This window comes from Jaculus jaculus, chromosome 5, assembly GCF_020740685.1.
Source record: "Jaculus jaculus isolate mJacJac1 chromosome 5, mJacJac1.mat.Y.cur, whole genome shotgun sequence".
Taxonomy (NCBI): domain Eukaryota; kingdom Metazoa; phylum Chordata; class Mammalia; order Rodentia; family Dipodidae; genus Jaculus; species Jaculus jaculus.
This window is the reverse complement of record NC_059106.1, coordinates 83321260-83338593: the sequence shown is the minus strand read 5'-3', so window position 1 is coordinate 83338593 and position 17334 is coordinate 83321260. Positions and strand designations below refer to the sequence as shown.

Sequence of the window (17334 nt, the reverse complement as noted above, 5' to 3'; positions counted from 1 at the left end):
TTTTGAAACAGGGTCTCATGTAGCCCAGCCTGGCCTCAAGTTCAGTTTGGTATATAGCCTAAGCTGGCTTTGAACTCCTGATCCTTCTGCTTCTACCTACCAAGTCACAGAATTATGGATGTGTGTCACCACACTGTTTCTGCAGTGCTGTGGGGAGCAAGCCCGGAGCTTTGTACATGCTAGCCAAGTGCTCTACCAACTGAGCTCCAGCTTTAGCCAGAGTAACATGCATTTCCTTGCTCAGGTGGTCTTAGTGTCATAGTAATACCGCAGTGGTTCCAGGACATCTCAGGGATTTCTCAGGTGTCTACTCTGGCCGAGCTCCTAAAACAGTGCAGTCTCAGTGAAATGCATTCCTGACTTCCCTTTGAGTCTGGAAGTCTGACTCTAGGCAAGGCTGCTTCATTCAAGAAGTCCCCATCTTCTGTTTGAGTCCTTTGGTATCTCACTATGAATTGGGCTGCTGCTGGGTTTGCTTATTTGTTTATTTATTTATATTGATTTATTTGAACAGGGCCTCACTCTGTAGCCCAGGGCTGGCCTGAAACTCATTACATAGTCAATGCTAATCTCTAACTATAGCAATTGGCCTGCCTCAGTCTCCCGTGTGCTGGGATTCTAGTAATGAGCAGCCTGCCCAGCTTGAGTCACGTATTTGTATCTGATACATGCTTGTGAGAGTAGCTCAGTTGCTTCTGTCATCTGACTAAACTTTCACTTAGTGAACCTTTTTTTTTTGGTTCATTTTTATTTATTTGAGAGAGAGAAAGAGAGAGAGAGAGAGAGAATGAGAATGGGAATGGGTGCGCCAGGGCTTCCAGCCACTGCAAACAACCTCCAGACATGTACGCCCCCTTGTGCATCTGGCTAATGTGGGTCTTAGAGAATCAAGCCTTGAACCAGGGTCCTTAGGCTTCACAGGCAAGCACTTAACCACTAAGCCATCTCTCCAGCCCTGAACCTTTTTTTTAAAGTAGTGTTTCACACTAGCCCAGGCTGACCTGGAACTCATTCTGTAGTCCTAGACTGGCCTTGAACTCACAGTGATCCTCCTTTCTCTACCTCTGCCTCCCAAGTGCTGGGATTAAAGTTGTGGCCTGCCACACCTGGCTCATCTAGTGAACTTTCACATTATTCTTGTGAGCCTGTGCTGGACTTAGAGATGAATGGAGTCACTGCTATGCTTGAAGAGGCTCATTTATAATGCAGTGTATAACAATGCTAAGGGTCAGGTCAAAGAGGAACTGGCACCAGCCCACAGCATTGCCTGGGCTGGGTATTGAATCTCACAAGGTCACTCTTATCTCCGGAAGTCAGAAGTCTGACTCTAGGCAAGGCTGCCTTATTCAAGAATTCTCCATCTTCTGTGCAGTCAGCCTGGCATACCATATCAAACTGAAACCTGGAAATTGGTCTGGTTCTTTTAGACCAATTGAGGTCCATATTTTTTATGTATAATTTATTATTTATTTGAGAGAAGGAGGGAGGGAGAGGGGGAGAATATGGGCACGCCAGGGCCTCCAGCCACTGCAAACAAACTCCAGATGCATGCGCCCCCTTGTGCATGCATCTGGCTTACGTGGGTCCTGGAGAATGAACCAGGATTCTTTAGCTTTGCAAGCAAACGCCTTAACCGCTAAGCTGTCTCTCCAGCCCCTGAGCTTCATATTTTATACTCTGCACATAGTCTATTCTGGTGCTAAGTCCAAGTTGAATGAGAAATGTCGTTATATGTCATAGAATTAACCAACATTGGAAGTAGGAGCTAAGGTTCCAAAAACAGGGTCTCATGATAGTGCTTTTCCCACAGGGCCTGGCACCACTACTTTCAGAAATCTATTTTGTTCCTGCTATTGACTTGCTGTCAGATTGCTGAAGGCCTTTAATTTGGCCCCCCTGGAGAAGCCAAAACCTTTAGAATCAGGAGATTGGGGGCCAGGGAGATAACTCAGCAGCAAGAGGTCCTGGCAAGCCGATCCCATATTCATTCTCTCGCTCTCTCTTTTTTTTTTAAGGTAGGGTCTTGCTCTGGCCCAGGCTGACCTGGAATTCACTATGTAGTCTCAGGGTGGCCTCGAACACACGGCGATCCTCCTACCTCTGCCTCCCAAGTGCTGGGATTAAAGGCATGCGCCACGACACCAAGCTTATTAACTTAAGAGAAGTGCAGTGGTTACATTCCAGGCAAATGAGGCTAGGCAGACTTGCCCCATATTCATCCCAGCCTTAGCTGTTTTTTCATTACTTTGTGGAGATGTTACTTGAGTTTGTGGTGAGTAAACAGGCCTCCATAAATGTGAAGATGGGGCAGAATCTAAACAGAATGACAAAGGCAGTACTCCTTGGTCATGCTGTTCTTAGCCAGAGTTTATCAGTTTTTTTTTTCTTTTTTTCTTTTAGTTTTTTGAGGTAGGGTCTCACTCTGGCCCAGGCCGACCTGGAGTTAACTATGTAGTCTCAGGGTGGCCTTGAACTCATGGTGATCCTCCTACCTCTGCCTCCCGTCCCCCCCCCCCCCCCGAAAAGGTCTTGCTCTAGCCCATGCTGACCTGCAATTCACTATTGCCTCGAACTCAAGGCAATCCCTGCTTTTATCATTAATTTCTGAGAGCTGTAAAACTAAACAGTAAGGCTCTGTAGAGAGATATGGAGTAATTGTTGAACCAGGAAGGGGAGGGGAGTGAAAGTGACATGAATAGCCACTGCCTAACAGACTAGTGCTGCTGGCTTTGGCTAATAGGTAGATTTGACCTAGGACTCATCTTTTCACAAAGTCAGGGATCTAGTGTGCTGATTCAGCAGAACTGAAGGAAGAGCCAAAGTCAGTACAAGCACAAGGACTGTCCATTTTGGAAGCCATCCATTTCCCATCTCTGGCTCCTTCTAGCGGAGGGAAGAAGACTTGACCTCAAGGCCAGAATAAACAAAGTTCAGTAAGCAGGTGATTTGGCCAGACTGGCCAGAAAGAGGGAAGGTTGGGTTGGGTTAGAGAGGGCCTTGCTGGCCCCAGAAAATGCTTCTGTGAGCCGAGGATGCCTGCTCTCTACCACCTCCAGAGGATGGGGTGGGGTGAGGTGCTTTCTGAGCCAGAGTGGTGTAGGGTTATTTTGAATGCAGCTATTTGGGGAGAGCTGGCTATGGCTTTAAGTTTATTTATAGGCCATTTGGATTTGTCCTTTCTCTAGACCTCAGCTTTTGTTCACTGAGCATGTCACTGGCCCCTCTCATGAACTGAAGCCTAAGGAAAGGCCAAATCAGAACCTGCTCCTAAGGTACTGGTAGCCTCTCTGTGACTGTAAGAGGAAATGACATAGAGGAGGAGCTCAAGATGTTCAGACAAGTCTGGGTGGGAAAGATAGCTTGCCTAAAAGACATACATTTTTCTTAGGTAAGGAGAACTGGTGGAGCTGGAGCTATAGATCAGTGTTAAGAGTAGGTACTCTGCAGGTGTGGGCCTTGGGTTTAATAGTGCACAGCTGCATGCCCACAAAATATTCCAGTGGTCATGGCTGAGGGAAAAACTCACCCACAGCTGGAAGCTCCCAAGTGGTCAGAGAGCCTGCCCCCTCTTGCAAAGGCACTTATAACCTTATAGTGGTGGGTTGTCTCCCAGCTCAGGTGAACGAGAGAGACAGCCGGTTGATTAGGGCTAGAGGCTTTCTCAGGAAGAGGCCAGCCCTGACACCACGTTCTGGGTGTGGAACTTGATCAACCACAATGCTTAAATCCTTTGAAAGACCTCCCTCCCAGGAAGGGGTCCTGGTTGTTTGTGGAAAAACAGATCTAGGGAAGTAGGTAAGAGATAAGAAGTCAGTTCATCTTTGATTTTTAGCAAGTGCAAACTTTCTTGCCTTTTTTGCCTTCAGGGGTCCAGTCACCCTAACTGTACCTCTCTCTCAAAGGTAACCATACTTTCTTCCATAACCCTCATGTAAATCTGCTGACAGCCTGTGAAGATCAGAAAGAGAACCTCAGGCCTGACAACACAGTACTAGTTTGGACCAGTATTCTGCACATGGACCAAAAAAGTATATGGGACCTTAAGCTCACCTTTTCTTCTATTGCATCATACTGATCTTTCATCCTTTTGCTTGTGGGACAAGATGGTTTAATAGATAGAGTAACTTAATTTAGATTGCTTATAAGCAAACAAAAATACAAACAAAAAATTGTGTTTGGAACCTGAAGTGCTAGGGCAACCACTTAAGATCCAGGACTAACATGGATCATTTCACATGACCACTTGATTGAAAAATGTGGTTTACCAAGAAGCAAGACAAGATCCTCTGTGGTAGGAAGGGAGGTACAGTTGGTAACTCTGTGGCTGGCTAATCTCCTCTTCTGAGCCACCTTATTTTCTTTGGGACTCCTAGAACTGCCTGATAAAGAGAGATGAAAGTGGTTACTCTGCAGTGGTGGCTGACTTTGGTCTGGCTGAGAAGATTCCTGATGTTGGGTGAGTACCTCCTAGTAATGCCAAAGTCCCGTTGGATGTGATGGCACATCACATACATACATACATACATACATACATACATACATACATACATACAGCACTTGGGAGGCAGAGGTAGGAGGATCACTGTGTGTTCGAGGCCACCCTGAGACCTACAGTAAATTCCAGGTTAGTCTGGGCTAGAGCGAGACTCTACCTCAAAACACCAGAATAAACTAAGGAAAATCCAGCTTCTTTACAGAAGCCAGGACTTCAACACAGCTCAGTCAGTTTCACTCCCTGAATTGATGCATTTTAGTCTGTACCCATCCTTGGGTGAGAGGAATTCCCAAAAGCCAAAAGATCTGATTGTGTAGACAGGAGTGGTGGCACATGACTTTCATCCTAGCACATGGAGGTAGACAGCCTCAAGGACTGCTCCAAGTCTAGCCAGGGCTATACATCAAGCCCCCAACAAAAGCCCCCACAAAACAAGCAACAAACAAGCCAACAAAAATCCTTGGGTTAGAGATGTAGCTCAGTTTGGTAGAGTGCTTGTCTAGCATGCACGGAGTCCTGGGTTTGACCTGCAGCACTGCATAAACTGGGCATGGTGATACATTCCTGGGATCTCAGCACTCCACACGTGGTGATGGATCAGAATTTTGCCTACACTAAGGGGGCAGAGGTAGGAGCATCACTGTGAGTTCAAGGCCAGCCTGGGACTACAGAGTGAGTTCCAGGTCCATCTGTGCTAGAGTGACACCCTACCTTGAAAAACAAACAAAAGGATCAGAATTTTAGTCATTTCTGTTCTCTTAAAACAGCAGTCAGGAATGGTGGCTTAAGCCTGTAATCCAAGCATTTGGGAGGCTGAGGTAGGCAGACCATCATGAGTTCAAGGTCAGTTTGGTCTATGTAGTGAGTTCAGGACAGTCTGGGATTCATGAGACTCTGTCTCAAAAACAAAACAAATTGCTAGGTGTGGTGGTACACTTCTTTAATCCTAGCACTCAGGAGGCAGAGGTGGATCACCATGAGTTCAGGGTGGCCTGGGACTACAGAGTGAGTTCCAGGTCAGCCTGAGCTACAGACCCTACTGCCTCTCTCTCTCTCTCTCTCTCAAATAAATAAATAACTAATTAAAAAAATACAAAAAAAGAGGTAGGAGGATCGCCATGAGTTCAAGGCCACCCTGAGACTACAGAGTTAATTCCAGGTCAGCCTGGACCAGAGTGAGACCCTACCTCGAAAAACCAAAAAAAAAAAAAAATACAAAAGACCCCTGCCTGGCAGTGGTAAAGTCACTTTCCTTACCACTTCACTCCACAGCATGGGGAGTGAGAAGCTGGCTGTGGTGGGCTCACCCTTCTGGATGGCACCTGAGGTTCTTCGAGACGAGCCCTATAATGAGAAGGTAAGTGTGGATGGTCAAGGCCTGGCTTTCCTCAGGATCCATTTAGTAGAAGTGTCAAAGATCTGTGTGGTGGTCAGGATAAGGCCCTTCCTGCTAAATGTAGAGATGCCACTTAGCAGTTACCCAGTGAATAACTTGGGAGAAACATGGGTAATAAGGTTCAACCGTAGATTGTTAAGAGATCGGGGAGGGTCAGGTTTCCCACTCCACTGAGGGGTGTTGAAGTCTGACTACCCTCCAGGCAGACGTGTTCTCTTACGGTATCATCCTGTGTGAGATCATCGCCCGCATCCAGGCTGATCCAGACTATCTTCCTCGGACAGAGGTGAGCTGCAGGCAGGGGCTCATTGCCACCAGTGTGCAACTGTTTTGAATCTATGGTTTGTTCTTGGGGTGGGGTTGCTGGATCGCATTCTGCTTTGCAGAAGTAGCTTCCAGACTCTTCTGAGAGCTAGGCTGTGTGGGGCAGGGGGAGATACTACCAGTCTACCATGTCCTCTGTACCTTTCTACACTGTACCCATCCTCAGAATTTTGGACTGGACTACGATGCTTTCCAGCACATGGTGGGAGACTGCCCCCCAGACTTCCTGCAGCTCACCTTCAACTGCTGTAATGTGAGTAGTATCTTTCTTCCTCTAGCTTTGGTTAGGGATTGGCTGAATCTTTTTTACCTGCTTAGGTGTAGCAGGCAGAAACTGCAAAATAACCTCATAAGGGGCTTCATTAAAAAACAAAAACAAAAACAAAAAAACTTTACATGGGCATGCCAGGGCTTCCAGCCAACGCAAACAAACTCCAGAAGCATGGACCACCTTGTGCATCTAGCTTATGTGGGTCCTGGGGAATTGAATCGAGGTCCTTTGGTTTTGCAGGCAAGCACCTTAAATGCTAAGCCATCTCTACAGCCCAAGGGGCTTCATTTTACCTGGACGTGTAATACCGAGCACACTTCCTCCTTTGAGCCTATACAGGCTCTCCAGAGCAATGGACCAAAGAAAGAAATAGCTGTTTCATAGTATCTAGTCTTCACTCTGGAGGGGAGACCAACCACCTTGTGCTTTGGGTGTTGAGTTCTTCTCAGGTTTTGTTGAACTGTGGTTCCAGGCAGTCCTGAAGCACATGACAATCTTTTAGCCACACAGCTTGGATCTTAAAAGATGCCAAAGACAGACTCAAATTTCAGCTTTGGGGTGGGAGATGGAGGCAGGGCTCATGGCTGGTTTGGATGTCTACAGATGGACCCCAAGTTGCGCCCATCCTTTGTGGAGATTGGGAAGACCCTCGAGGAAATTATGAGCCACCTACAGGAAGAAGAGCTGGAGAAGGACAGGAAGCTGCAGCACACAGCTAAGGGTAAGATGCCAGACCAGAGACCCAAATGGAAGGAAATTAAGACTATGGGACTTTCTTTAGGACTGTGATTCTAGGTCTAGAAGCAGACGGATGGGGCAGACCATAGAAAAATGAGTACTAGGCACACTGCTTTCCTCCAGTCCACTTCCTCATTGAGATGGGTCTTTCACCTATTTTGCTTTCCTGAGAATAATCCTGTGATAAAGTGGTGCTTCTCTTTAAGACTGGTGAGAGTAACCCAGGCTTGGCTCACTGTTCTTCAGGACCGTTGGAGAAAGTGCCTGGAGGAAAGCGACTGAGCTCACTGGATGACAAGATTCCCTATAAGGCTCCACGTCCAAGACGTACTATCTGGCTATCTCGAAGCAGGTCAGACATTTTCTCTCGCAAGCCCCCACATACGGTGAGTGTCTTGGATCCCTACTACCGGCCACGAGATGGTGCTACTCGTACCCCAAAAGTCAACCCTTTCAGTGCTCGTCAGGATCTCAAAGGTGGCAAGATCAAGTTCTTTGACTTACCCAGCAAATCTGTCATCTCCCTGGTATTTGACCTGGATGCACCAGGACCTGGAACTTTGCCCCTGGCTGATTGGCAGGAGCCTCTGGCCATGTCTGCCCGTCGGTGGCGGTCTTTGCCTGGTTCACCTGAGTTCTTGAGTCAGGAGGCCTGTCCATTCGTGGGCTGTGAAGAATCTCTATCTGACAGGCCCCCACCACGACTCAGTAGTCTCAAGTACAGAGTAAGCGAGATCCCACCATTCAGGGCATCTGCCCTTCCAGCTGCTCCAGTCCATGAGGCCATGGACTGCTCCAACTCCCAGGAAGAAAACGGTTTTGGACACAGGCCCAAGGGGACCAGTCCATGTCTTGGAGGTGCCTCTGAGGAGATGGAGCTGGAAGAAAGGCCAAGAGGAGTGACTCCAGTCCTGTTCTCTGTCTCAGACACAGGCCTACAAACCCAGGGAGAGCAGGATGGGTAAGAAGGGGGTTGGAGGTTAGTCCTTGTCTTATCTTGGGAATGGACCTTCAGGAGAAGCTCCAAGGGTCCTCCTTGGTACACTGCCTGACTTCTCAGGACCCCACAGAGCCAGCGGGCTAAGGGAAAGCCCAGCTCTAAATTGGGCTTCCAATGCACAATGGCTGCATATGAGAAGGCAGGCAGCAACGAGAAGTGTTCCTTTAGTTGGGGCCAACATAATACTAAGTCTCTGCAATCCAGCAGGGAGCTGTAGCTCTCACTGACTGCAGTGCACTTCCAAGACAGGACCAGAGGATTGAGCTGGCAGGCAGTTGGTTTCCTGCCTCAGGTCTGTCTTGTCCATTCTGGGGCATCTGAGCTACTGGATGGAAACTGTAGCTGACCAGGAAGCCATTAAAGGGCATGGCTATTTCTCAGACCTGAAGACCAGGCTGTTTCTTGCCAGTGTCAGACACCTGAATAATTGCTGTTTGTGCTTACTGTATGGTCAGACCACATCACTACATTTCTATGCAAGGGGGACAAGGCAATGTGGTGGTTATGATCCTAGCTAACCTGTTCAAATGTCTTTTCCAGTTGATTAATCTATTTTCATATTTATAAAGGAGTCTTAATATTTTGCCTCATAGGCTTTCAACCTTGTGGTTGGGAGTGGGGCTGTAGGCCTTAGGGTCTGCTCTAAATGTATTTGTCAAGATGTGATGCAACTAGTTGGTCAAATTTATACTTGGACTGATTTTCTTCCCTTCCTGTTAGAGCTGGAATTTTGGGAACAGTCTGTTCTTACAGAGCCGCAATAAGAAATAACCAAAGAATGAAGTTGACGTCAAATATTTTCACAATTTGTTTCTGATTTTTTTTGTAAAAACTTTCCCAGACACTTTCAGATTAAAAAATAAAGTTGATGTTGCAGGTGTTGGTCAGCCTTATTTATACTCTGTACTAAGACTGGTGTAACAAAGGAGCGATGAAGCACTCTCTGCCAGGACCTGCTCCCCAACTCTGTAGTAGCATATAAAATGGCTCGAATATGTGTAGTAAAGTATGTGACATTCACAAGTTAGAGACACAAATGTGGATTTTAAGTTATTTTTGCAACAAAGACTTGCTATGTAGCCCAGGATGTCCTTGAACTTGTGGTAATCCTGTGTCAGCATCCTGAGTACTGGGATGACAGGTGTGAGTTTTGGCATACCTGGCCCTGGCCGAACATCGCTTGTATTCTCAGCTTCTCTTCTTGGACCCAGTGCCAGTAAAATGTTGGGTCAGCTACTGCCCCAAGCCAGCTTCATCTTCTGGTTGTGGGCTTTGGATGAACGGGAGAACTGGCTTTTGGCCACCGTGAGGGGTACAGCTTTGCCACTTAGATATACCTTATTGTGACATTCAGGGAGCCAGGGCCCAGAGCTGCAGGGCTGGAGTCCTTGGCTCAACCCCACATAGGCCATTACATAACCTGTCATAAAGGCATCAAAACCAGCCCTGTGCAGTCCATCCCCAGGCACTGGGTTAGGACCAGGTCGGCTCCCTGACAAGTCTGAGGTAGCTGTTTCAGCTGTTTCAGGACTTGTCACCTTAGGCCCCACTTCCAAGTCATTTCTGTGATCTTGCTCAGAATCAGGCTGATCCCTTGTTTCATCTTCTGCCACCTTGTGCTCAACCATCTCAGTGTTGAGGCCATCCTCACAGACCTGCTTCATGGGGGGACCATCTTCCGCTTCCCCAGGGCTCTGTGGATCAGGCTGGCTCAGCAAAGCCCTCTTTCGTTTCTCCCTCCGCCTCCGCCTCCGTCGCCGCTTGTCCTCTGCCACAGCTTCATCGGTGTCTATGATGAGGTCAATGTCGTGGGAACGAGGACACTGTGGCCCCAGAGGGCACCAGCCATAGGCCTGCAGGGAAGATGCTTAGAAAGAGCTCCAGACACCAGGACCTCCCCTCCCCAAGAAATGGCTGACTGCTCTCACCGAGAAGTTGTCACAGATGCTGGTGGCATGAGGACGGTGGACTGCAGGAGACATGCAGCAGCGGTAGTCAACATGGGCTCTCATGCGAGCGGGGTAGCTGCAGAACTCCAGGGTCAGGTGTGGGCTGCCGGCTGCCTGCTGCTTCCCATTTTCCCGCTCACTGCAACAAGAAGACAGTGCTCCACTAGGATATAAGCTCCATGACAACAGGGGGTTGTCTGTTTTGTTCACTGCTGAATCCTTAGCACCTGAAAACAGTGCCTGGCATATGGCAGGTATTCAATAAACATTTTTTTTTTCAAGGTAGGATCTCACTTTAGCCCAGACTCAAGGTGGCCTTGAACTCACAGTGATCCTCCCATCTCTGCCTCCCAAGTGCTGGGATTAAAGGCATGAGCCACCACACCTGGCTCAATAAACAATTTTAAGTGAATGAAATAGGTTCATACCAGGCCCACCCATTTCTCTTAGCTATCCCCTCACCATTTCCGGAAAGCATATTCTAAATAGGAAGCCACAAAGCGGGCATGAAACTCGGCAGCGTATTTGGTGTCGTAAATGCCTGCTGGGAACATCTCGCACAAGTCAGCAGTGAAGGTGCCTAGGCTCTCAGGCAGATGTGCGTAGAAGTTCTGGTACAGGAACACCAAGTCTATAAGGCCATTATGCAGCACCAGAGGCCGACGGGCCCGGATCAGCTCCAGGAATAGTGTCCGCACCGTCTGGCTCTGGCTCTCATTACCCTAGGAGGAAGAGTAGGGGTCAGCAGGAAGGAGAGAATGTCCCAAGGAGCCTTTTATGCAGCACACTTATCCCAGATTGCCCAAAAGGGAAAACACTCCTCTTGTATGGTTCCCCCTGCCCCAATCATGTCACTAGTGATTCCCCGTATTTCCAAAGTAGACCTCCCTCCCTCCAGCATCAAATCTACAGTAGAAAGAATGAACTCATAGAAGGGGCAGACTGAAGGTTAGGTAAGCTGGAGGCCTACCTTGTCATTGCCCTTATGGTAGGGGATGCCCTGGGCATACTGCCGATTGAAGTTGAAGCCATGTTGTACCAGGAACTGCACAGACTTTGGTTCTATAACATACTCTTCCATGCACAGGAGGGTGAGATTAAACACTTGGGCCAGGTAGGAGTGCTCACCCTGAAAAAAAAAAGGGGTCTGTTTTATCAAAATTTAGGGGGAAAAACCCCCTCTCATACCCAATGTTCCTCCTCCCCTCAAGACCTGGGATGAAGGTGACAGTTCATACCTTATCTGGCTGCTGCTTGAAGCACGCAAGGCCCAGGGACAGGACAGAACGGGACTTGGCAGCATGACACACAGCCTTGTAACGTTCTTCAATGCACCTTCGAGTTAGTTTGGGCAAGGATATGGCTGAATTAGCTTCAGAAAGGATCCAAACTACCCAGGACAGGGGGCCCCCTAACTCCAGGGTATACAACTAACTTGTGAGGGTCGGGACCAATGAGAAGGCTTATACTTACTGGTTCAGCAAACTCTTCCTGTCCCCAAGTCCACTCAGCTCCTATGGGAGGGTAAAAGGATTGTGATTTGCCCCTAACATCAGTTCCTTCACAATGACATACCCTCCATTTCCCATGCCTCACCGTGTCCACAGCCACAAAGCTAGCTGTCTTTAAAGCCAGCAGGAGGGATGGCCACATCTCTTTGAAGTTGTCACTTTGTACATCCACCACAGGAACGTGGAGTACATACTCCTCTCCAGATTTTGTGTTTTTGTTGCCATCACCTGGGGAATGTGATCAACGTTCATGCTTCAGCAAGGTACCAGGGGAACAGACACCAAGCTAGGTTGGGGGAGGGCTCATAGATTTTCCTTTAAGCTTTTGCACACATGCATTGAGTGTCCAGAATCTAGGAAGAAGACACCTCCGATTTCCAGTGATTTTATGTGAGAGTGGGAAACTACTTCCCCTTAGGCTTCATAATCAGTAGAAAGAAAATAAACTAGACGACCACCAGGCTCCTTTTTCCTTCGAGCCTCTAGTCCAAGCACTCACTCAGGATGCTGAGGCAGGAGGACTTTTGAGTTTGAGGCCAGCCTTGGTGTCTGACTCTATGGCCAGTTCCTGGGTAGCCTATGCTACACAGAAAGACCCTGTCTCTAACAAACAGATCTCGCAAGGCTCTGTTAACTCGCGGTGCCCCAGCCGCCACAAGCCAGTTTCCAGTGTGCCACAAAGTCACACGCAGGAGCGCCACTGCCCGAGGACTGTAACGCTCCGTGTGCCGCACGTTACCGACCAAGTTCTGAGCTCCGTCCAAGCCAGCTCCAACGCGCCTCCAGCTAAGGCCGTGCAGCTGCACGCTGGGACTTTCGTCTCCCTGGGGCCGGCGCAAGCAGAAGCCGCGGAGCCTGCAGACCCGTCTCCGGGACCACCGGCCCGAGGCCTTCCCTCTCCCTGACCGCTTAGGCTCGCGGGGTCACCCCTGAGAAGCCGCTCACCGTCGCAGGTGGGAGGCGCTGACGCTGCGGCCCCGTCACAGCCCGCGGCCATGTCGCCGCGCCCCGGGCCCGCGGAGCCGCGCGTAGGGAAGCCCGGACTTCCGCTTTGTTCCGGCGCGACGGGGCCGTCAGGAACGGGGCGGGGCCTCCCGGGTCCCGCAGCGCGCTGCGCTGATTGGCCGGAGCTCCGGCTCGGCCCGGATTGGCCGGAGCCCCCCCCCCCCCCCCCCCCGGGGATCGCCGGGAGCCGCGCGCGCAGGTAGGTTTTCTCTCCGCGCGGCCTGTGCGTGGCGCGGTGTCTCCGAGTTAGGTCCCGGTGGTCACCAGCACAGCCCGAGGTTGGCGTGGGCCACGTGGGCTTTCCAGAGGAGGGGCGCTGCCCGAGCTGAGCTGAAGCGGGCGCGATGGAGGGAGGGCGGAGCACGCCGCAGAAAGAAGGGCTTGGGCAAATCTGCAAGGACGGAGGGCTCCTCTTAGTGCAGGGAGTGAACGCGGCGGGGAGCGAACTTCCACAGGACTGGGCTGCAGAGGTGGCGAAGCGACCAACTAAGTGATAATGTGCACTTGAGTTAATGCTGTGGCAAGTGATGGTGAGGAAGAGATGATTACGTAATATCCAGTGGAGACATATGAGATAGTCGTTCTGGGGACTTGATTTCGACATTGAAGCCTTACACCTGAAAAATAATGTTAGGTAAGGTGTGCAAATGGACTGTGTGAGGTCTCATGGTGAACATACTACTTGGAGGTCAAACAGCTAGAGCTTAGCGGGATGGGTGAGACCGGAGCACCTCATCCATGGACCAAAGCTCTACGGACAGCAAGGGGCGTGACAGTCAAAGCTCTCCAAAAGGTACTTAGTGAGCCGAACCTCCCCATCGCCGCTGACCTCGTCCCTCCTTAACGTTCTAGCACACTGGCCTGCTTATTTTGCCACAAACATGCCAGGGATCCTCTTTAGGGCTCTTCTATCAGCTTTTTGGGATGATTTATATTTATTTATTTGGAGTTTTTCGAGCTAGGTCTCTCTCTCTCTAGTCCAGGCTGAACTGGAATTCACTCTAGTTTCCTGCTGGCCTCGAACTCACAGAAATACTAACTCTGTCTCCCGAGTGCTGGGATTAAAGGTGTGCACCACCACATCTGGCTCTTTATTTTATTTTATTTTATTTTATTTTTGTTTGAGTCACAACCTCACCATATATATATATATATATATATATATACACACATATACATATATATATATATATATATATACACATATACATACATACATATACATACATGAAAGGCGGTTTCCAATTTGTTAGATTTTTCTGCCTCCTGAGGTTTACAGGTGTGTGCAATGGCCTTTCCACAGGTATTTACATGACTAACTGCAACTCCTACAAGTTCTTGGTCCAATATCGCTTTTTTTTTTTTTTTTTTTTTTTTTTTTTTTGAGGTAAGGTCTTGTTCTAGCCCAGGTTGACTTGGAATGGAATTCACTAAGTAGTCCCAGGGTGGCCTCGAGCTCAGGGCAATCCGTATACCTCAGCCTCCCATGTACTGGGATTAAAGTTGTATGTCACCACACCCAGCCGGTAAGGGCTAGCTTCACCCTTTTAAAACTGAAAACTCTTTCTCTTTATGCCAGTAGTTACTGTCTTCTAATATCCTGTATAGCTTTTTGTGTGTATTAGTCATTGTCTGTCCTTTAGGAGGGTAGAAACCTTTGTATTTTATTTATTCAGGTAAATTGTTTGTCATAGTAAGCATTCATAAATATCTGCTCAAGGATTTAATGAAAAGCCATTCATTATTTCTTGTAAGGGAGAAACATGACATGTCTTTGGTGGTTGTTTTGAGACAGAAGTCCAGGCTGGTCTCAAGCTCAGTAAATACTGAGAATGACCTTGAACTCTTTGCTTCTAGGAATTGGGAACTACAGACATCCACTACCACACCTGGAAATGATCATGTTTTGAAAAGATTGCTGGGGCTGGAGAGATGGCTCAGTGGTCAAAGGCGTTTGTAAAGCCTGACAAGCCTGGGTTTGATTCCCCAGTAAAGCTAGATACACAAAGTGGAACTTGCATCTGAAGTTCATTTGCAGTGGCAGGAGGCCCCAGTGTGCCCATTCTCTAAATTACACATATATATTATACATTTTATGCAAGAGAGACAGAATGGGAGCACCAGGGCCTCCAGCCACTGCAATCAAACTCAAGACACGTGTGCCACCTTGTGCACATGTGCAACCTTGTGCCCTTGCATCACTTTGTGCATCTGGCTTATGTGGGTCCTGGAGAATTGAACTTGGATCCCTTGGCTTTGCAGGCAAGTGCTTTAACTGCTAAGCCATCTCTCCAACCCCAATATGTGTGTGTATGTATGTATGTATGTATGTATGTGTGTATACATTTTGGAGAATGAACTGCAGGATTGTGAAAGTAAGTGTGTCACAGAAATTTGGCTATGAATGGGAGAAGAATGTGTCTTGAGTGGAAGATTATAGGAATAGGACTCTTGGGGAAGAGGAGGGACTCTTCTTCCACATAAAAGTGCAAATAGAGGGAAATTTATACATTTTCCCTTAGGAGGGAGGATACTCATTTGATAAATGAGCTAAAGTAAATGTTTTTGAAAAATAGTTTAAAACAGGCTTAAGTAATTTCAGATGGCTGTGACCGTGGGGAGACTCAAAACTCACCTGCGTGCTGAGAATAAATGACAGTAGTGTATTTAGCACTGAAGCAGAAGTAAGAGGATCAATGTGAATTCAAGACCAGCCTAACACTACATAGTGAATTCCAGGTCTGCCTGGGCTAGAGTGAAACCCTACCTCCCCCCTCCCCCAAAAAAAGATTTAAAAAGGAGGGAGGCTGGAGAGATGGCTTAGCCTTTAAGGCACTTGCCTGCAAAGCCTTAGGACCCAGGTTCAATTCCCCAGTGCCCACATAAGCCAGATGCACAAGATGATGCATGTGTCTGGAGTTTGTTTTCAGTAGCTAGAGGCCCTCGTGCATCTGTTCTATCTGCTTCTCTCTTTCAAATAAATAAGATATTTTTTAAAAAGTAAAAAGAATATGAATCAAAGGAAGGGAAGGAGTACTTTGCAATACTGTCTTAAAGTCCAGATACAATGTGGCTGTTGTATTCATGACTTCACAGTGGCAGACTCTGACTACACAAAGACCTAAAATAATAGGAGGGAAAAGGGCTGGAGCAGTGACTTGCAAATCTTTATGGCCAGAGTTTGGTAAGTGGGGGAAAACAATGACATCAAAATACAAGAGAAAGTAGTTGGAAAGAAGGGATTCAAGGGAGAGGAAAAAGGGAGAGTGGTTGGAAGTATGATCATAGTATATTGTAAATATTTACAGAGGTTGTCAATAAAAAGTTAAGCAGAGAAAAAGGCTTAGTAGGGGCTGGAGAGATAGATGGCTTAGCGGTCAAGCGCTTGCCTGTGAAGCCTGAGGACCCGGGTTTGAGTCTCCATTCCCCAGGACCCACGTTAGCCAGAGGGGGTGCACAAGGGGGTGCACGTGTCTGGAGTTCGTTTGCAGTGGCTAGAGGCCCTCGCGTGCCCATTCTTTCTCTCTATCTGCCTCTTTCTTTGTGTTGCTGTCAAATAAATAAACAAAAATTAAAAAAAAAAAAAAGAAAAAGGCTTAGTAGGATTGCATCATAGCAGCATGAGAGATAAGTTGCTCAATCGCTTCCCAACCTGGCATGGAGTAATAGTGCCTGCCTCTTGGAGCCATCAGAGGCTCAGGAGGTTGGGTGGTAGGCCCAGTAAAGCATTCCCTGGGATTAGGCATATAGTAAGCCTTCAATAAATATTAGCTGTTTTTTTGCAATTCTAGAGAAACAGCCAGAAGAGCAGGCAGCACTGATGGTAAGCCAGATGTGTTTTCTCATTACTAGTGCCAGTTATAATTTACTAGATCAGGAAAAGATGAGGGATAAAAATAGATCTGTTCTCAGATCTTTCCCCCTCGAATTATCCTTTCTGTTTCTCCTTTCTCTCAAATGAAGGCTTTGGACTAGATAAATATTATAGGATGTATTTGTATAGCCATGTTATATCTGTAAACAGAGAGGTCTCCTACCACCCTGTGCTCTTAGAGATCTGAAAACAGCCCTGTGCACCACGTCCTTGACCCCCACCCTAACCCTGCCCTCTTATTCTTTGCATGCTAGTCCCTCTGAGGCCACTTGCACAGCAACTTTGACTGTACTTTGGTGCCACAGCTAGCCAAGAGCAAACCTGTGGGCATCCAGAGAGTGCATAGTGGTACACATCTATAATCCTAGATCTTAGGAGGATCATTAACTTGAATCCTGCCTGAGCTGCATGATGAAACCCTGTTTCAAAAAACAAGAGTAGCTGGCCTTGGTGGTTCATACCTTTTTTTTTTTTTTTAAATTTATTTATTTGAGAGCGACAGACACAGAGAGAAAGACAGATAGAGGGGGAGAGAGAGAATGGGCGCGCCAGGGCTTCCAGCCTCTGCAAACGAACTCCAGACGCATGTGTCCCCTTGTGCATCTGGCTAATGTGGGACCTGGGGAACCAAGCCTCGAACCGGGGTCCTTAGGCTTCACAGGCAAACGCTTAATCGCTAAGCCATCTCTCCAGCCCTTTTTTTTTTTTAATTTTTTATTGGTTCATACCTTTAATCCCAGCACTCAGGAGGTTGAGGTAAAATGATCACTG

The 17334-nt window shown here is 47.8% G+C and overlaps 2 protein-coding genes across 2 annotated transcripts in view; one reads left to right on the top strand and one right to left on the bottom strand.

The window, feature by feature from the left end:
• Tesk2 (testis associated actin remodelling kinase 2) overlaps positions 1–9104 on the top strand; it is a 98304-nt gene extending 89200 nt beyond the window's left edge. Inside the window, exons 6-11 of the mRNA XM_045149431.1 lie at positions 4374–4456; positions 5768–5852; positions 6094–6177; positions 6382–6468; positions 7090–7207; positions 7471–9104. Coding sequence (XP_045005366.1) covers positions 4374–4456; positions 5768–5852; positions 6094–6177; positions 6382–6468; positions 7090–7207; positions 7471–8189 — 1176 coding nt within the window. The 3' untranslated portion in view covers positions 8190–9104. The remainder of the gene's footprint in view (positions 1–4373; positions 4457–5767; positions 5853–6093; positions 6178–6381; positions 6469–7089; positions 7208–7470) is intronic.
• Toe1 (target of EGR1, exonuclease) lies at positions 9009–12698 on the bottom strand. Its single transcript, XM_045149433.1, has 8 exons — positions 12630–12698; positions 11770–11912; positions 11647–11687; positions 11412–11508; positions 11144–11302; positions 10636–10895; positions 10153–10312; positions 9009–10077 (listed from the first exon to the last, which is right to left on the bottom strand). The coding sequence occupies exons 1-8, from the start codon at positions 12679–12681 to the stop codon at positions 9454–9456; spliced, it is 1536 nt and encodes a 511-aa protein (XP_045005368.1). The 5' UTR covers positions 12682–12698; the 3' UTR covers positions 9009–9453.
• Between the last annotated feature and the right edge of the window lie 4636 nt (positions 12699–17334).